Consider the following 21,203-nt stretch of genomic DNA (forward strand, 5'->3'; position numbering starts at 1 on the left):
AGCATTAGAAAAGTACCAGAAAGACACAATAACAGCACAATCAATTTTTGCCTTTCTTCTGAAAGAAAGGGTAGGATTTTGACACACCTCAGAAGTATGCACTCTGGCAGAGGAAAAAGTCAATTTTGAGTTACAGCTGCAAGCAATAAATGTTTGGTAGCATAGCCAAACAATTAAGTAAGATACTTGACAAGGAAACAATGTGTTTGTTATTTTGAAGTTTGAACCAGCAGGCCTTCTGCTGCATGTCCGTTAAGACAGAATTCAACAGGCTGAATAAATCAGTAGGCAGTTTTAAGAGCCACAACATTAACTGAAGACTTGAGATCACCTACATGAAGGGAACACACAACAGTGCAAAGTGGAGTGTCAGCTACCAGCTTATTTCATTTCCCCCTGCATGCCATGCAAAATATACTGAAGATAAAATGGTTTAAGAACTAAAAAGGCCGGGCTACCAAAAGCATTAAGACAGGAAGAAGAGTTATCCAGAAGAGGAAAACAGTGAATGTATACTTCAACAAGGAAGCTGGTGAAAGAGCCTGAACTGGAGACCTATGTGGATTTGATCTAAATAAGTAGTTAGAAATTTCTATGAGTCATCACCTTTTATGTTCCTGGAATGGAAGGCTTAACAAGCAGTACAGTAAGACAGGAAGGGAAAGGAGAAATGGTGATAGGATCTATGAAATACCCTAAGATCATACAAGAGATAGCACAAGAAAGCAGGAGAATCTAGTAATTGGACAAAATGAAAGCAGAGTGCCTTAGTTGTGGACTTGCCATTCATCTTAAGAGACCAGGACGATCGCACAAAGTAGGAGGTGCAAAGTAAACTTGAGAGTGGAGACTGGGTAAGAATTTCAGAGAAATTGATGTTTTTCCACAGCTCTCAGAACCAGCTTCATTACATACAAGGAAAATGAAAGGGAAAGAAAATAAATTATTATCCACAGTGCTTAACAGACAGAGCAGGTATTTCCCTTTTGAGCTGACAGGGTGTGAACTGAATTGGTGAGGCTGGGGCAGAACAGGATCAAAACAGAAGAACACAGTAGTTGCCAAGTTTGAAGGAGAAAGCACACAGTCAAAGCTGTGACCATTATCATAAGAAGTGAAGAACGAGTAAAAGGAAACACGGTAAAGACTTGGCTGCAGAGCAGTAAAGGAAGTCCTGGAGAACACACACAAGAAAAAGTAAGGATTAAAGACAGTCCACAAGCGAGGAAGCCATGAATCACAGCAGATTATTAGAATGATCAACATGCTATGTGGCACAACTCCATAGGAACAAGGCAAACAGGTACCCCCTCCTTTGAGGTAAGCTTACTGTTTTCTAGCGCCCTAATTGAACAGAAAATTTGAATATGATTGTATAAGATATTGGCAACAGCTAGATTAAACTTAATTTTAAAGTTTCTCCAGGATGCACAGTGAAAGGGAACGTGGTTCTTGCAACTTCTAAATCTTCTGATTAATTTTTTTCAAGACTTTTGCTTTGCACTAGCTTGTTCTGCATATGAAATCACAGAAATGATCCTATTAAGGCAAATAGTTTAAGCCCTTTGTTCTGCTCTTCCTTATACATTCCAAGACTGAGAATTACAATTCTGAGGCCTACGAACAGACAGGACTTCATATATGATTGACTCCTGTGAACACAGATTTGTCCCATGAAAGATTATGGAATCATTCTGCAGATAACAAAATAAGACTGATATATTGTCTGATCATCTAAAAGCAGATCAGTATGTAAGTTATTTTAAACTACTGTCCTTGAGCTACATTACTATGCTTCTAGTGCCATTAATCTAATTAAATGTTTAGGTGTGAAAGATAATTTAGGTGTTTTTTTTTTTTAAAATAAGTTAACCAGTTTCAACTTCATTATTATACCAAGAAAAACAGTGAAATTTTATGTATTATACCAATTTAGTTCCGAAATCCAGACCCACAGTACATAGCAATATCTTATAGTAATACTGTCTACTCTTGTGTTCAGGTATTTATTTTGACCATGATCCTCCTCATTCAGCTCCATTCCAGACAACAACCTATACTATAAAAGTACACATATGAAAAGGCTTTTTAACACTCCTGTATTAAGTCCTGGAAATGAGATTTCCTGCAAACATGTCCAAGTGTTTTAAGAAATGTAGCCTGTACTTTACTTGTTGTGAAACTGCTATTATTTAAATAAAAGATAAGAAGGGATCATTTTTGTTCCTTGTGCAGTTTATTTTTGAGATGGCTCTAACCAGCCTGGGGAGGGGAGCTGTTTATTTTTGATCATCATTAGCCCACTGAATCAAGTCAAGCTACTGAAGTTATGTCTAATATGGTTGCTTCAGCCAAATGGACTGAATATCCATACAGTTCACTACATACTTCAAGATACTTCAAACATAGTTAATCTCTGTGCTTCTTAAAGACACAAAGAACTGAAATGCACTCTTTGGCTTTGCTACCCTTTAAGGATAAGTCTTCAAACAAAAAAAACAGAACTATCTTTCAAAAAAATAGCATAATAGAATATACAGTGAAATCCTGAACAACGTTAAGGGGTAACAATACATTGCTTTTCTAATCCAAGACTACATTAAAGAGCAGGCAGAAAGAGCTCTCCCATGGTAAAGAAGGTTCCTCTTCCAAAATGCATAGGCAAGTTGGTTTTGGTGTTTTGTTTTTTTTTTAACCCTGGGGCAAAGGACAGCTGGCAAAGCACAAGAGAAAAAAGCGTAACAGACTATTAAATAAAGATATAATACCTGGCTCAGGGTAGTCTACACTAGGATAGGATACTCTCCTAGGAGAATCCTAGTGTAGTACTCGGGATATTACAATCCATCAGCCTACCAGAGCACCTTGAGAGAAGTACCAGTATCTATGTATTGCCCTGTTTTGTTCTCACCACAACCACCACCTTTTAAACCCTTCCACCAGTCAGCAGAGTCAAGCTATTAGCTTAAGTGACCTTCAGTGCGATGACATTCTTACTGCCTTGAAAATATTTCAGCCCAAGTTATAAGATGTATGGCCACTCATATGACCACCTTTACTTGTTCAACTCTATTGTTTCAGAGATTGAGCTCTGACCCACGATGAAAATATAGTTCAGTGGTTTTATTACAAACAAATATGCAATGTATTACTTAACCTCTCCACGTTTCATGTTACAGAATTACTAGAAGATCTGTAGAAAAAAGTTAGGCTTTCCTTTTCCAAGAGCAGACTTACCATATATGGCACTTAAGACAAATGGTCTTGTCAAAGATCTGTTATTTTGGCATGTTAGAAACCCCCCTTTATATTACATTAATAATCATATTGTTTGTGTATTTTTTTGAAAACACTTAAGTTCCTTGTGCTGCTTAAATAAATTCACCTACTCGTGAAGAATTGTTGATCCTAGGGCAGGACCTACCCCTCTAGCAGCTCAGATTACTCTGAAAAGTGATTTTGTGCTCTTCAAAAAATTAAATTTAGCAAAGAAAAGTTGCTACACCTATTACCATTATTAATACTTAATTATTTTATTTCTTACTCGTACATTCTTGATGTACACAAATTTAAACAATAGTACTACAAAGGCCAGATAGAAGTCTCACTTTTTTTCAAGTACCTATGCAGATGCTGAATTTTCAGTTTCCCAGTTGTCCCACTGAGGTGATTAAATACACGAGCAGTCCTAAACTAGCTGGTTGAAACCTAGGCCAGTACACAAAATAAAAAAAAAAATTATTTAAGAAATTACTTATTCCTTCCTAAAAAAGGATATGATATCTTGCGGAAGGAGCAAGAGAACATTACTGTTGCAAACATCAGACTTGTTCTGCAAATTCAACTACCTTTGTCCCTCTAGCCATAATGGTTCTTGTACTAGAGGACTGCTGGGTATATAATGCCAAACAGACATGTTTAAACTAAGTAGAACAGTATCTGCTTTATTTGTTTGGTAATCCACCACTTTACACCTTTATTTATCTTGGGGTGAGGAGGAATACAAAGCAAAGAATCTCCTAATCGAAATTTGGCCTTGTATTCACTCAAATGCATATGACACGTCAGGTGCCAATTGGCAGATCTACCCTGAAGACACCCGGGAAGCATGCAAGACATCTTTTATTAAAGGTGACCTGGTGCACTCAGCTAAGTGAGCACTATTCCCCAACTACGGAACTTCCAAGACTGGGCAAAGTGACGATGAACAAGGAAGGTGGACCAGTAATACAAACACACAAATCCATAGCCAATGAAGCAGCTAATAAATGAATCTCTTAAAAAAAAGAGCGCGCGCTTTAATGCGCCCTCATGTATTCAGTGTGGATGAGGTTTGTGATAGAGGTCTACAAAGGCAGCTTTTTTCACATGAAAAATGCAATGTTAAATTTATCTCTCAATCCATTGTGAAAGTGTGTTTAATAACGGATCCTATGTAGCATTTTTCTGTATATGCATCTAACATTGTCAGGTTGATAGGGTTTTTTTGTGTTTGTTTTTTTTTTTTTTAAAAAGATGTTTATCTTTCTCAAGCAACAACACTGCCCTCCATAGCTATGCATAAAACAAGTTCCTTTGAGTAGGAAGGACGAGAACAAGTTGGTCTAAAACAATATCTGGCCCAGAACCCCACAAAAAAGTTAAACATTACCATCAGCCCACCAAGCTCTGCCATTCCCCAAGCAGATACCATTCTCACTGGGAAAAAGCATCTCAGATATTCAAGAGTCTTGAGCAAGCTGCTCTTGCTGGCAATCCATCAGCTTCAAGTTTTAGATCATAACAGCAGGAACTCTTGAGGGGAAGGCAGGGTGCGAGAAGAGGATATTAAATCTATCACACCTTTAATAAACCTGGAGATTACAAGATGAAGTAAACCAAATTTATCCTGAGAATACGTGAAAACTGTATATCATGACACAGCATTTTTGCAAATATTAAGCCCTTAAATTATGGGAAGTATCCTAGGGAACCCACATAGAAAGGCCTACTCTTTTATCAATGTGCTTGGAATTACTAAAATCAACATACAATCCCTGAAAGGCTGTGTTTTAAGAGGATCTGAGCTCTTGAGGCAAGATGTAGCTAAAGGAAAAAAGTTTTTCGTTTAACTTGAATTATCTGTTTTGGAGAAACTTTCCCTGTATGAGAAACCATTGGTAGGCTAGTTTTCTCTACCCAGCAGCACAGGACTCTTACACCGGTGTTTGGAAGGCTGCTGTGGAACCATGAATATAGTAGGCTGGGTTAAATACTGACATAGGGCTCCGGGTGTCTGAAGTACTGAACTGCATGCTTCCCATTGCTCTTGGCATTCCTGTTTTCTTCAGTTTCTGTCAGCGTGACTACCTGGTATAGCTGCTTTGAAAGACAGCTTGCACTGCTTACAGATTTCTAGGTGGAATGGTTCTTCCTCTGCATTCATCGACCAAACATGGGGAAGGTGCTAGCTGGTCTTTGTTCTAGATGTGCAAGTCTTACTACCTCTGAGTATGAGAAAATTGCATACTTTTTCACTAAGCACCATGTATTACTTCAGATCCCTGTTCTATATTACATAGCAGAAAGCTCAGACAGCACTGTATTCCCCTGGAATCTCTATCTATATAAAGCTTACATTGTCAGGAAGGTATTCAACCAACCAAATATTCAGGGGTCATCACAAGAGCAAGTAGTCCAGGCAAACCAGGCTGATACGCACATGTATGCATATGTGTGCATGCAGGAAAAATAGAGGGGAAGCAGAAATCTACAGGAATACCATTCCACAAAGAATGTAGTTCTGGGCAGTTTACACTATAGCAAAACCTATTGTCATCATCAAAGCAGTGGAAACACTGAGGAGGGACAGCTTTCTTTGCAGGTTATGAACATTTTGTGTATTACTACCATAGAGGTCCATTAAGGTAAGCAAAGACTTGCCATCAGACTAACTGCTACATAGTGGTTAGAAACAATAGTAAGATGGTCTTGATTTACATTTTTTTTCTGGAATGAAAAGTTCACAACCCACTGACTACAGTCAAAATACTCAACCCAGAAACATCCACTGTATAGACTGAAGCATGGATTTCCCACTTGCCTGCAATTGCATTTAGAAAGGAAAAGCCACTTCTTCCAAACAGGACCAGCTAAAAATTTTCCAAGGAGGATAGTAAAAAAACTGAACAGCATAGGTACCAGATATATCCAAAGCAAACAGCAACCTGTAACTTATTCCTGTAAGAGGAGACAAGTCTGGAGGAAGACGGGAGGTAGGAATTGACTGTGTCTCTTCGGGTAATACGTACCCAAGAACCTTTCTCCACTATTTTCCTTTAGTTGGCTTCATGCCCGAGTCCACTGAATTGCTCTTCAGGAGCCCTTACTTTTCTGCGTTCGGTAGTCACAAGGACTTTGATGATCTTAATGCAGCCATGCTGCTAAAGTCTTTACTACACTGTAGGAAAGTACTGATACTTTCCAGAGTAAACAATGAAAGCAAATCTGTAATAATCTCATGCATGGTTTTCATTTTCACAGAAGGTAAACAATGGCCATCTAGCCTACTAAACAGCCCAAATTTTCCCCTACTTCATGAGGGCAGGTACCAGTGCCCTCTGAGGAGTCTGACAGGAAAAATCTCTTTGCTTAGGAGAAGCTCCCTTCTATCAGCACTTTCCAAGAACCTTCCTCCAGAAGAGCATGGCCTGTACCTGTCTGTACCCCAGCCCCATTAAAATCCACTACCTGAGAATCATACCATTAGCACATTCCCTGCACTCGACCCTGATCCAGGCCCTCAAGAAAACAAGCAGAACAATTGCCTTCCTGGACCTTTGGAGGACACAAATGCTCTGTTACATACGCTATTTGTTATATATGCATCTATGTTACATGTACAAAATCGCTTAACTGGAAATGGATCCAAAGGAAGCAGAATTTCTTAACTCGATTACAATGCCTGCTAAAAACAGGCTTAGAGTTTTATTGGTTTGATTTCTTGATTAATATTTGACGGCATTACCTCAAAATCTGTTTTTAGAAGGAAAATCTCTCTAAAGCTATGGAATAAATCTGTTTCAGTGCCAAAGAGCTCAATATTTCTTTCACACCTGTGACAAGAAAAAGGACTGAAATTCTAAGAAAGCTTTCATTATTTTTTTTTCTTCTGGGATACAGAGGGAGACAACAGGATGTCAATTCTGGAACAATTCAAGAAGCACACATTTTTCAAGTGTTTGTGCCCAGGATATTACAGCTTTTTATGTGTAAGAAAGTATATCTTCCAAAAGGAAGTAAGTCCAGGCTGGGCCTGGCTCTGACATTTCTCAGAGTACATGGTGATTTAATAGCTGGCCACACAGAAGATGAGCAAGCCAGACATGTAGATTTTCTCTCAACACTCCCCATTTGCATGTGAGATGGAATGAGAGGTTTTGTTGAACTTAACTCCTACATTACAGGACCCTTAAGCTCTGCAACAGCAACTTAGACTGCAGCTGGCACACAGTGCGTATTTTTTTTTTCTTCTTTTCTGCATAGAAATGGGGATAAAAGCAAAACAGAGATGGCCTCTCACTAGTCTGTATTTGTAATGCAGACACAAGGCATAACGATTTGTTCAGAAGAGCAATCTTTAGAGAATACACCATTCTCCCCTATAGCTTCCACAGCTACCACATGATGCAACCATCTGGTCCTCTAACAACTGCCTTTTGTATGTTCTTGCAAGGAGTCTGGCAAGAGATATCAGAAGTAAATGCTCCTGCAAATCTAAGGGATCTGCTGCTGGTAATAAGAACAGCACTGGAAAGAGGCACAGTGTGAGAAGTACTCATACACCAGTGAGTGTTCAACCCTGACAGACTCACGTACATCTTTGATAGAGACCTGTACTACGAGTACTGAAAGTTATCCGAATCACATATCAGATCCGTGATAGGTCACAATAAATCCAGAAAAACCAAGATACAACCTGGGTCCTGTATCATAAAGTTTCAAAACAGAGGATGATTAACTTAAGCAACAGTGAGAAACCAGATAAGCCTATAGGCTCAAGTGGTTTCTCAGCAGGAGTGAAGCACATCTGTTCTTACTAAGCTGAAGATCAGAATCTGACATTTGGAAAGGACATACCAAGGCACAGGCCCCAATATTGTTCCAGCAGCACAACCAGAAGTTGAGGGATAATGACAGAACAGCTTAATATTGGCAAGTTCAACAAAAATTTTAATCTAGGCTAAGAAAGAGGACAAATTAATACACACTACAATAAGCATCAACAGCAAACTCGCTTTTCACCCAACTTGTTCACATGCCTTCAGACCTAGTTCAAAAACTAACACCACACAGATGAGCTCAGCCTGCTATCCACTGTGGTTAACAGCTGAACTTCTTTTGCTCAAGGTATCAGTTCTGCAGCATGCCTTCTGTGCACCTCACACAGTTCTTAAGAGCAATATTCATTGCAACACCTATATGCTAGAACCTCACAGCTCAGTGTTCACAGAAGCTATTTACAAAGTTTTATAATTTCCCAGATCTACTACCACATCACTTCTGTGGTTTTCTTACGCTTTTCTCACAACTCCTTTTCATCATCTTTCCTCTCCCACTCAAACTTTTAGCTCCCTCCTCTTCAGAGCAGCAGATCATTGCTGCTTTGTCTAGTGTTACTCAGCAGGAGGAAACTGAAGGCTGGCTAAAGTGTCAGGTGTTTTTTGTTGGGTTTTTTTTGTTCATTTTTACTTGACTACAAACAGCACACCTACTTCTTCCTGACATCTAATAAAGGAGAATTATAGGAGGTCTCCAAGCTTTTGTATTATCCACTCTCTCTTCCAAGCTTCTTCCTCATTTTCCTAATTTCATATATCACCTCTAAGATGTCTTCAAATGCCCACTTATAAACCTCTTGATAACCCTGATACTACCTGCACCTAACTAATGCCTTTTTCTTTTACCTTGAGATGTGCTTTCATTTCTGAAATACATTCAGACCAAGTAAGATGTAATATCCTGCTGTTTAACCAAGCTGTTTTATCTCAAATTTTTCAGACCTATTTGGTGAATATTTAGAATAACCATCCTATTCTTAGTGGTTTTTAAGAGCAGAATAGCTTCGTGATCTAATACAGGAAATATAACACCAGTAATCTACTAATAATCCAGACAGCTAGTACAAGAAACTAAACAGAGCCAGTGTAATTTCAGTCCACAGTAAATGAAGGGCACAAATAAAAATAATTTAGTTTCTAAAGCTGGAAAATTATGGGATATAACAATAGCTTTCTTAATTCTTGCCACGCATAATGATACCTGAATAAGACTACAAATACAGTCATTTGTTGGATTCCCAAAGTAGTATGCCCTTTGGATCCCTACCAGTTATACATGGGCAGAAAGTGTTTTCCCTTACCTTTCTTCTTTATCAAAAAAATAAAACATTGTCTTATTTCTCCTTGCTGCTTTGATGAGGCTTACTTACCGCTTCAGAATTATCAATGAAAGGGTCCGTTTCATCATAACCATAACCTATATCAATTAGATCCTGCAGGCGATCCTTCCGATGTTTGTGGGGCTTTCCACCCTGAAAACAAAGCAAGCGTTATATCATTTGGGAAACAGGGAAGCAAGATATTAAAGTCTGTAAAACATAAGGCACTGGAAGGATGGTCACTCAGGGAATTAGCAGTTTTGCTTTCTTGGATGCTTCCTTGAAGATGGTCTAGATGACTAATAAAAACTTTCACAGGAATGAGCTCTGGCAAACATGCTTTACTATGGCCTCACCAGAATCATCCCTGAAAGGTATTCACTAGCCAGCTGCTTTCTGCATGACCAAGATCTTCCTAACATTTCCTATTTAGAGATGTTTCACTGTCCTATGTTTTTAAAACACAGTGATAGGACTGTTAGTGATAGAAGGACTGGGATAATTTAGAAAGTGTTAAGTTTTCCAGTATGTTACAGAGTCATTACAAAGGAAAATACCGATAGTCTAGCATTCAGTAAAGTGTTTCCCCACGGAAGAAGGATTGCTTCTCTACAGAAAAGTGAAGCCTAAATCAAAAGAGCAAAATATTGATCTGGTACTTGCAGATATGGTGTCTCTGAGTTTTCAAGAAGTTACAGCATTCATATGACATAACTGAAGGAAAACATATTAAAATAAAATCCTTTGAAATGCAAGAGCCGTCACCTCAGTTGATAGGACTGGGCACGAAATGGTTACTTGAGTAACTTAAAGCCAGAAGCTGCATCACAGACTGTGGGCTCACTTACCTCCAGGAGACAGTAAACTTCATTTTAACCTGCAAGTACTTTTCTCATGTCAAAGTTTTATTTTTAAATCAAGTCAAGTAAAAACTGACACCCTGCTCAAACATCCAGGGAATCTAAACTTAGTTGTACAAATGGGAATCTGCTTAGGATAAGGCCTAGTTTTCCGACTCCCATATGTTGTCAAAATTGTCAATATAAAAGTCTTAAAAGATAAAATTCTCCAAAAGGCACCACCTTCACTTCACTAAAATTATAACCAGTGTTCTTCGCCGAATTTGAGAAGACTTGCTCCTGAAGCTTCTTTGCTTTGCTGCTCTACTGTTCTAAGCATGTTTAGAATGAGTCTTTTCACTTGTGACATCCAAATATCACAACCCACTCGTTACTATGAGTATGCAGGCACTGTTCAAAGGAGGTTTCATCCTTGCTCTTTACGAGAAGCTTAAATATCCGAACACCTCCATTTTAACAATATTTTGCAAGAATTCAAGTTTGCAACTAAGTAAAGCATGCGCTCTTGCAAACAAACAGAACTCTCTCAAGCATAATCAAATAAATAAATTCAATAGTTCTAAGAGAAAAACCTCAAAAGTGAGTTCTGTTTGTAATTCATGTTTCCAAGCTATATTCCAGGCCTCAGATTTCCAAGCTAAGTATTCCTAACTTTTCCTATCAGTCCTATCATCCCCTACAGCCACTCATTTGGTAAGTGTCTGAATAACTGCATGTTCCCAAAACATGCAGTACTTTTTTTTTCCCTTTAAAAAAAAACAAAAAAACCCAAAAAACAACGATTGGATAAGAGAAGAAAAAAAAAATCTTAGAGAATAAACATGGCACTTAAGAATTCTGTTTAAACTCCAGTGCAAAAGCTTGTGTAATTCCCATGATTCTGACTGAGGTGCCAGCAGGCTGTCTGAAGAATGCTACATGAACTATACTTTACCTCTACTGATCTCACTAATGTGTAATGCAATCCACCTCTGTACCACATCTCCTGCTAAGCCCAAGTAACCATCAACATCCTTCTTTGTGAGTCCAAAATCCTTTTGCAGCAATGGCTATTCTATGATTCTATGATTTCAGTGTATGGGCATTAAAAAAAAATTTTAAAAATTCTCAATACATTCTGAATGCCTGTTATTCATAAAAACATAGTGCAGATATGGAACAAAGTTAATAACAAAAAAGAAGTCTCATAATAGCCGAATGAATAAAAGCAGGATTAAAATAGTAACCTGTATTCAGACATATGAAAAAATCTGAACCACTGTATGTATAGTTAGAGAATTTCCTTCAGGCCTGGTTCTACCCAGTTTTGTTTAAGAAAGTGTGTTGAAAGTCCGTCCATATGATCAAGATGTTAAGGATACAAGACCGCAGCAGAAGAACTGAGGGGATTATCTGCATCAGTGTTTACTATGCAGCAGTTCAGGGAAGTTTCACCACTGAAGCTTTTCACCTTTCCCAAAAGAGTTCCTCCAACCTTTCTGTCCCAGAACATAAGCAGTCATACTTCAGCCAATTAAGATGTCTAGCTCCTGAGGCCGCAAATACTACTCATGCAAGTATTCAGAAAACTCAAATATGAGTTCAACAAATTAACTGTGGCATGTAACCTAAGGTTTAAACAACCTTTGCCCAACAGGCAAAGGTGGCAAAACAGGTGGCAAATACAATGCCAACTTTTAAAGAATCTTCCAAGGGCACAGCGGAGTCTATAAACCAGTAAACCTGATCTCTATATTGGGCAAGTTAATAGAAGTTTTAAAGAACAGAATCAGCAGGCACAAGAATACACATTCCAGGCAGGAAAGAATTTTCATAGAAGGAAGCAGTACTTCAAATGCTTTAAAAAAAGGTCCAAAGATCTTCGAAGACAAGAAACTATCATGGGATAAGAGGGAAGGTCCATTCAAATTAATGTCTGGTTTAAGGCTAGGAAAGAAAGGGTAGAAATAAATATTTCATTTTGGCAAAGAAAGTAATCAGTGAAATCACTAAGGAATGTGTATAAGTGAGCATAAGTCTTATGAGGAGTGGCTGAGGGAACTGGGTCTGTTCAGTCTGGAGAAAAGGAGGCTGAGGGGAGACCTTATCGCTCTCTACAACTACCTGAAGGGGCGTTGTAGTGAGGTGGGTGCTGGTCTCTTCTGTCAGGTGGCTGGTGATAGGACGAGAGGAAATGGCCTCAAGTTACGGCAAGGGAGGTTTAGGTTGGATATTAGGAAAAATTTCTTTACCGAGAGGGTTGTCACACATTGCAATAGGCTGCCCAGGGAAGTGGTTGAGTCACCATCCCTGGAGGTATTGAAAAAGCGCATAGACAAGGCACTCCAGAACATGGTTTAGTGGGCATGGATGATGGTTGGACTTGATGATCTTGAAGGGCTTTTCCAACCTAAATTATTCTGTGATTCTAATTCATCATCAGAAGCAACAGAGAGGGCTAACAGTTGCGGGGGGGGGGGGGGGGGGGGGGGGGGCGCGGGGGGCGGGGAAAGCAGCGAGATGACAGAAATTACTGGAGATAGTAAATAATAAAAAAAAAAGACAACTGAAGAATCACTGAAAAACCTCACAGTTGCTCTGAACTTAGTATGATAAATCATCAATTGAATTCAGTATCAATAAAAGCAAGGTAATCCACACAAAGGAAGTACAACCCAAACAAGAAGAAAATACAGTGTGCTCCCAATTTGTTACGCTACTCAGGAAGCACTGGAGTTGTTACACACAGTTCTATGATGTTTGTTTAACAATCAAGAATGGTCAAAAAAGAAAAGAATTGGGACTTATGGAAAAAAGGAAGAGAGAACAAAAACAGAAGTCATCGTTATATCACTGATAAATCAGGGCATCCTACCATTAATATCCTTTCATTTAAAAAAAGAAATTAGAACAAAAAAGGGAACAGTAAGCCAACAAAGGATGTTTAAAGGTAAAAAACACTGCTTCCGTACAATAACAGAATGTTAAGACACTTCACCTGCGGAATGAAAGGGCTGAATTTACATGATAGCATCAGAATTGCATGCAGCATGTGGAAGAACAGGAAATATTTCACTGTTTCTTACAATACAGAAGCTATGGAGCTCCAAGTGAACTCATCAGGTTTAAACACAAAGTGTATTTTCATACAACATAGTCATCGTGGTACTCAGTGCCATGGAACACAAAAATTCAGTGAACTCAAAATGATCCGGCAAATTTATGGCAGAAAGCTGCACAAAGGGTAGTTAAACACGCAGCCTTTGGCTTTGGGAGAAATTAAGCCACAGATTGCTAGACAGGCACAGTGAAGTTATATCAATGCACACTTTGTTGTACTTTCAAGTATGAGATTCCACTAGTGTCAGGGGACTATGCTACCATCCATTAGATGGACCTTCGTTTTGATCCAACAAAAATTCTTGCATTATGCACAATATCATCTGAGATTCAATATCATGTTTTTACAACACAGAGCGTTTGATTTTGTCTAGAGAATAACAGTAATCAAAAGAATGAAAATGGGAACCATTCAGAACGGATTTTCATGCTGGTGTTTAAAACGTGCAGCAATTGCAAAAAAATTCTGAATAATCAAGTAAACAAATGGTACACTAACTTTATGCATCTTGTTTTACAAAAATATACTAATTCATAAGCTTTTTCTTAGTATCTGCAAGATATATCCAATACTGTACGGATTTGATTATGAGTACAGGAATTTATCTGAAACAAAGTAAAAAGCCTTCAAGGAAGACTGTTCTTCACACATCACATTTTTCAGAAGTACTACCACACGTGCTATGATTAAAAAGATTACTTGACTTTATTTTAAATGGATATAGATAAGTAATACCTAATTAGTTTAAGGAGGATATAGTACTTCCTGCAAGTCTGAAAAAACCCTCTACTACTTTCTCATACGAGTGATTACTTTTACACTGAAGCACTGTTGAAGAGAAGAGAATGGGTATCTACTTCATGGGACCCCTGTTCTAGTTTAAGCTAAGGAGCGAACATCTCACCACAAGAATCAGAAGATGGCTGGATGTTGTCAGAAGATGAGCAATTGTACCGGGTCAGCACACAGAGATGCAATTCCTCTGAGCATGGATGCTAAGTAGAGACTGATGGTTCTTGTATTGGAAGGGAGAAAGGACAGGGAGTATCTAACACAAGAAATATTAATCCCTTGCCACCCTCCATGCTTAGTGGCCCTAACCTAGTAAATTGTTCCTTATATAGAAGGCATTGCCCTTCCAGGAATTTTGTGGGGCTGAGGGGCATAACATATGGCAGAGAATGAAAGAAAGGCAATAAATCAGAAGTGCAAATAGTAATCGAGATACAAGTGCACCACGAATTTGAACTGTTGCAAAATGATAGTTTTTGCTACTTACTGCTTTCTAATAGTTAAAAGTATCTATTTGCCCCTTTTTATGACTACTGAGCATTGAACTCTAGTTTTCCTAAGTCTAATAACACGTTTTGTCCATAAATGTACATGTTTAGCTTTGATGTATGCATAAATGTATATGTAAAATTAGATTGCTTTCACTACCGCTCCCTCCTACATATATTGTTTTACATGCTCCATACCAACTTTCATCTGTTGTAGTTAAGCAACTTCTTTCAGGACATTATAAAATCCTTAACTTGTATTATGGAAATGAGTCTTCTAGAAAAGTACAGTTGAAACATTTTTCTCTCACATTCAAAAAATAATTTATCATTCAAACGAAAAGCAAACAGTATTCTGGAACTGCCTTCTCAATTCACTGGGTATAGTGGGTTCCGTCAATCCCTCCAAAAGGTGAAAATTATTCTTTTCAGTTTAAGGGTTTCTTTTGTTAAGTATCACAGCTAACGTGCCCTGAAATAGTAATTACTTCTACAGAATGCATGGACTGGGCACTCACAGAAATCTGCCTTTACCAGAAAAAAAAAAAGCCAAATAAATCAGACAAGAAAGATTTTAATATGTATATTAATAGCAAAAGATACAAATGACTGCTCGTTTCCCTTCTTTATTATTGAGGTGCTGTATTAGTAATCCAGATTATCAACATGCCTAAGCATGATGATGAGTTTTGATTGCTAACTCAGAATTAATCACCCAACCCTACCCATATGAATCTTTAAAGACCTGTTTGGGTGCGGTTTTAGCCAACATTTTCTGACTTCTACCTTCATTTGTTAGTGAAAGCCTCTTTATGCTGCTACCTAGTGTTGTTCAAGTCATTCATGCTACACTTTCAGGAGTCAGCAGAGTATCTTTAGGCAGCTGGCAGCTACAAGATAAACTCATCAAGCAATGACTTATTATTCAACAATAACTTCCTATGGAAGCATTCCAAACTAGTCAAAGTCATCAAGATTCATCAGTATTTAGCCCAAACAGAAGTGCTGTTCAATAGCGCACAACAGTATTACATAAAAATTCTTTCCTCCAGCACAGTATTTATCATGAGTATCGACCTGCATCTATTACTCAGTTTTATTTATATAGGAAGCTTTTCCAAGAATAGCTTCACAAGCTATAACATCCTATAGACAAATCTATTTAGCAGACTTGCCTAATAAGCTTGTAGCAGCTTCAAGCTGCTTAAATGAAATATAATGAGACAGTCAGCTCCAAAATGTACAGAAGTCATTTGACACTACATTAGCAACCCTATTCTGGAAAAAACCCTGATGTTAATATCTCTACAGCATCATAAGTTATCGCTATTAAATATTTGTATATTTTAATACAGGTACAGTAACTTACATATTTTGCCTCAAACTTCTTGGCTAGCATTTCTACTTCATGTCGCTCACGCTGTTCATCATTAAATGGGTCTTCCGAGTGAACCAATTTTTTCTGAAAAATGCAGAAGTTAAATATTCATTCCATAAGAAACACACATAGTGCATCTAATAAAAACCTATTAAATGTTAATGAACAATGCTCTGATGACTTAGAATTTATACCGAGTCCAAACACTTACTTTAATCACTAAAAATTAGTTTGACCCATTCAATTATCATTCAGTTACTTTTCTTCTAATGAGAACACAAACAAAAAAGTTAAGAGAAAGACTCAGATTTATTTTTTCCCAAGCATTCCACTACAACCTCAACTGAAAGTGTAAGCATAAGAGAGAACTACGGCCATTTGAGGTTCAAACAGAAAGAACCCTCTCTAAATAGAACTCCGTTTTAGTTCTACTTCCACTGGTGCCTCTTATTGGTGCTGTGATCCTTCTAGACATAATACACAAGATGCACCTGGTACGCTAATCAGCAGGGAAACAGCCAGAAGACTAAAAAGCTCTGTAAGTTACAACCATAACTAATGTAACTCCTTTAACTCTTGTACCATTATTTTTTTTCTTCAGTAATCATAGCATGAATTCTACAAGATTGTCACTACAGCAGCCACAAGGACAACAGAGATTTACTATACCAGCTGTACAAATAAGCAGGAATTACTCCCCGCTCCAACTTTTTTTGAGAAAGATGTTTTCACTGACACAAAGTCAATGAACAGTAATCAAGGGTATACATAGCACTTTTTTTTGGAAATCAGGTATAGCAGAAAAATAGGGCTGCCGCCTTTAAATTAGAGTTCACATAAAATACAGTAATTGTTGGAAGGAGGGGAAGGTACTAGGATGCTAAAATATGGTGGAATGGACTTCCATTTTACACAACTTTATGGATGGCAACTAACTTTACTGCACATGGACCACTCGTCAATGAATAAATGAAGATTTATGGTAGACTAAGACAGAACAAAAAGCAACACTAAGTTCAGAAAAGCAAGATCCTTCCTCCACAGTACGAAAAGCCAATATATTGACTAAATGGTGACCAAATAACAACAAACTAGCTCAGTAGTTTCAAGACCAATGTAACAAGGAAGGTAAGCTGAGCAAAACTGCAAACACCACGTAATTATTTAACATTTTCTAAACGGAGTACTTAGAAAAAAAAATAGCAGGGGTTATAGTTAAACCTGAAACATAAGTTACATACATACATACATATTTCCTGCAGGCATAATTAAATATAAAATACTGCTCAATTCATGCAACACCATCTTCTCTGCTTTTAGGTAGAAAAACCTATTCTGCATCTTCTGCGAGGCAAATGTCGTTTTTTTAACTGTGAAATGAGATGTGGTTGAGGGCAGAGGTCATGCAAAATGTAGTACTTAACTTGCCTCTCTCCACCAAACTCTCGAAGCTGTAGCTGACTATCACTTTGAACACTATTGGAGTCTCAAATTCAAGCAAGTTTTAGTTTTGATGGTTTCTGAGGGCTCTGACGGACAGCTTTCAGACTCTGCAGTAACTTTAAGACATTACTACTTCAGCACCTCTACAGCCTGCTTGACAGAAGCCAACTTGGGCTTCTGGCTCACCCACTTTGAGTTAAGTTTTATGCACCAAGCTTCAATTACACCAACAGAAAAGGGAGCGCACTTTTACTTCTGCCAGTTTTTAAGAGGCAAATAAACTCTTCAACCACACTAACTGATCACTCACATCCAAAAACTTTACATAAATAATTCCTACCAAAAAATGAACTCTATCAACAACCCTGTCAAAGGATGTTCTCTTTATCAAGGCGAAAAAGCAGAACAAGGACAGCACGAGTTTCCAACATAAACATTTCCACTAGCTTCTGATTCAGGCTAGAAACACAAATTTGGAATAAAAAAAAAAAAAAACAAAACACAGAAGTTGCACTCATCCTATCAAGTTTTGGGATTCTCTACTATTTCATTAAGAGACCTATTAAAGCAATGTTTGAAGTTCCCAGAACAGCCTGCCTCTGGAGAACCTTTCTTGGTTGCTCCAGTTCCGAGCAACACTACAAGTTAGAAAGACAAGCTCCTCATTTTGCGATGTTGAACTTTAATGGGAATAGTTTAAGGAAGTCGAGCAACTTCTTATAAGGGATAAGGAGTGAAAAATAGCTTTCAGAAAACCCAATCAGTCTTCACCCTACAAAAACGGTTTGCATAGCTAAGTTTATATGAACTGTTCATTTTAAACTGAATCATTACTAAAACAAAAACAAATCTGGAAATCTAAAACTCCACTTGAAACCACAGCATTAACTGCTGACTAGCTACTACCTACTTGGAAAGAGCAAATCTCAGATTCTGCAGAAAAGTGATAAAGGGCAGACGTTTCTTGGTCAAGCTTCATTTTAACAAGGTAGTTTTCTCTGCTGCGTTAACTGGTATAAATCACCGTAGCTATTCTACTCCACAAGCAGGATCAGTTTTCCTTTCACATCTTTTTTCTATTTTAGGACTTTGAACAGGTTACATATCAGGGTAAAAGACTTCTGTCATCCTTAGACTCCTGCACTGTGCAGAGCAAATTCCCCTCTTGTATTTGCTTTAACTATGAAGGAACCAGCATGTACTAATTTTTTTGCGGGATAAAATGTTTCCCCCCCTCTCTTTTCATGCTGATTAATACAAGATTAAGTCCTCCCTCCCACATCAGAATAGCTTTTCCAGCTTCTACCATATAGCAAGCAAGAAGTTAAACTGACAGGCCAAGTACACATCAGTTTTTAAACAAGAATGAAAGTCCAAAATCCCTTTAAAAGAATTGCAATTTATGACACTGTTTTACATAATCAGCCGATTGTTCCACACCATCCAGCAACAGACAGGCCATTATGATCCTTTAGTTTCAATTGGGACTCTTACAGAGAGCTGAAAAACATACACAATTTCTTATAAAGTATTTCTATCACTATTTCTACCTTAAAAGCAGTCTCTGATCCTAATTGTACCAAAAATCCCCTAAATCAATGCTCCCCAACAGAAGACATGGAATTTCCATCAGAACTACATAAAAAAAGCCATTTTCCCCTGATTACATGATTAACATATTACCAGCCTACAGAAAAAAGGCAGTTATGGAACTGGGAACTGCCAAAGGGCAAAGTCAACCTCCACATACTGAACCACTTCTAAACACTAACACAATTTTCACCTTCACGCAGGAACTGCTGAGAAAGATGGCACTTCACAGAGCAGCATGCTTATGCTACACCAATTCAGAGGAGTCCTAACTGGCAGTGTTTGCCCACAACAGCTGTAGGACCGGATGAACAGAAGGAACCTTTTAACTTGCATCAGGTCATCTCAGAGGGATTAAAATCACAGTCATCGATTTTTCCATCTTCTGCATTTTAACACACTCTAGTGTGTACACATCCCTCCTACTACAGAACAAAAAGTGAGCAGGCTGCTAAGTATAGTTACGGCATCATCATCATCACCTAGAACCACTTTGGTTCATAAAACATAAGTTTTAACCACTCTTGAGTTTGTGCTGGATGTAAAAATCCAATGGCGATATCAGGACTGGTATTTGAGGTTTGCTTTTCTCACCAGAACTTTCGCAACCTTCTCAGTAGTAGTTACTTTCTGCCTCCCTGCCCTTCCCAAAAAGATGTAAACTTTCTCTAAAATTGTCTGTGTGCCGGAATTACGAGGAGCAACGACTATTTAAATCAAGTGCAACTTCAGTGGTATCCTCAACTCACTGAGTGGCTTAAGTGTGACCAGCCTAAAGACATGCGTCTCTCCTTCCTACTTGAACACTGGGTCCTGTTCATTGGCTAATGATGCTCACTTCTTAAAGTTGTCTGCACATGCTTTCCTCCTTACAAACGAAAAATAGTTCGAGTACCAGATATCTTCCGGTTGGGAGGAATAGGAAAAGGGAAAGTCCTTCCCCCCCCCCCCCCTTGAATGAAGTTCTTAACAGGCGAGGTTATAGTTTCAACAACATTAACTCTCATTCATCCCTGCCCCCCCCCCCCCCCCAAGACTGCAGAAACTCATCTCCAAGTCTGCTAATGCTCACTTCGCTGCTTCTCAAGGCTCGCAGCAGAGCCGGGCTAATAACTCTTCATTTACCTGCACACAGCCTACAGACTATTCGGAAAACAGACCGGCGCAGTAACAGTTTCGTTCAGCTGCCGGAAAAAGGTCCCGGGAAGGGGGAAGGGATGCAACACGACAGCTCCCCAGGCAGGCACGGTGAGCTAGGGTAAGCTGGGCACAAGCCACTGGCGCTCCCCCGGCCCTCCTCGCAGCAAACGCCGGGAGCCCTCGGCCGGCGCAGGGACGACAAGCGCGGAGCCTCCCCTTCCCCCCCACGGGCAGAGGCGCAGCCTCAGCACCAGGAGGAGCCCGGAGCGACGGCCAGGCCGGCGGACTTCCCTCCGGGGCGCCGCCCCGCCGGGCCGGGACCGCCCCGCGCAGCACGGGGCGGTCGATAACGTTATCGGCGAGGCCAGGGACGCGGGCAGCTGCCCGCCGGGAGAGAGGAAGAGGAGGAGGACGAAGCGCGGCGGGGCCCGGCCCGGCGAGGGGACGGGAAGGGGAAAGGGGGAAGGGGGAAGGGGGGGGGGGGGGAAGAGGAGGTCCCGTACCCGCGAGTCCCCGCACAGCAGCAGCTCCGGGTAGCTGAACTCCACGCAGCCCTCCTCGGTGGGGTCCTTCAGCACCACCTCCAGGCGGACCGTCTGGCGGAGCGGGAGCGCCTCCTGCGGCGGCGGCGGCTCCTGCCGGCTGCTCTGGCGCGGCGGCGGCGGTAGCTGCGGCGGCGGCGGCGGCTCGGGCCGGGGGGGCTCCCGCTGCTGCTGCTGCTCGGGCCGGCCGGTCTCGCGGGGCGGCTCCAGGCGGGCGGCGCTCTCGCGGGGCGGCGGCGGCGGCGGCTCCGGCCGGCAGAGCTCGTGCGGCGGCTCCGGCGGCGCCAACAGCGGCGCCTCGCGGCCCGCCGGCGGCTGCTCGGGCTCGCGGCTCGCCGGCTCCCGCTCCAGCGCCGGGCTCTCGCCCTCGCGGCGCCTCACGGGTGACAGGCTAATGAACGGCACCCGGCGCGGCTCCGCCATCCTCCTCCTCCTCCTCCTCCGCCGCCCCC

General features: G+C 40.1%; 1 protein-coding gene across 4 annotated transcripts in view; it reads right to left on the minus strand.

Moving 5' to 3' along the window:
- Positions 1 to 21,194, minus strand: part of UBN2 (ubinuclein 2) — a 57,730-nt gene extending 36,536 nt beyond the window's left edge. For 3 of the 4 annotated variants that reach the window (XR_008233128.1, XM_052774584.1, XM_052774583.1), the window contains exons 1-3: positions 20,713 to 21,194; positions 16,028 to 16,120; positions 9,470 to 9,571 (exon numbers count right to left, since the gene is read on the minus strand). Coding sequence is in view for 3 of the 4 variants with exons in the window: in XM_052774584.1 (XP_052630544.1) it covers positions 9,470 to 9,571; positions 16,028 to 16,120; positions 20,713 to 21,174 (657 nt within the window). In the remaining variant the exon portion in view is untranslated. Of the gene's footprint in view, positions 1 to 4,651; positions 4,815 to 9,469; positions 9,572 to 16,027; positions 16,121 to 20,712 lie in introns of those variants that run through there. The other variant, XM_052774585.1, reaches the window with a different exon arrangement.
- Positions 21,195 to 21,203: the final 9 nt, after the last annotated feature.

This window comes from Harpia harpyja, chromosome 23 (genome assembly GCF_026419915.1).
Source record: "Harpia harpyja isolate bHarHar1 chromosome 23, bHarHar1 primary haplotype, whole genome shotgun sequence".
Lineage (NCBI taxonomy): Eukaryota > Metazoa > Chordata > Aves > Accipitriformes > Accipitridae > Harpia > Harpia harpyja.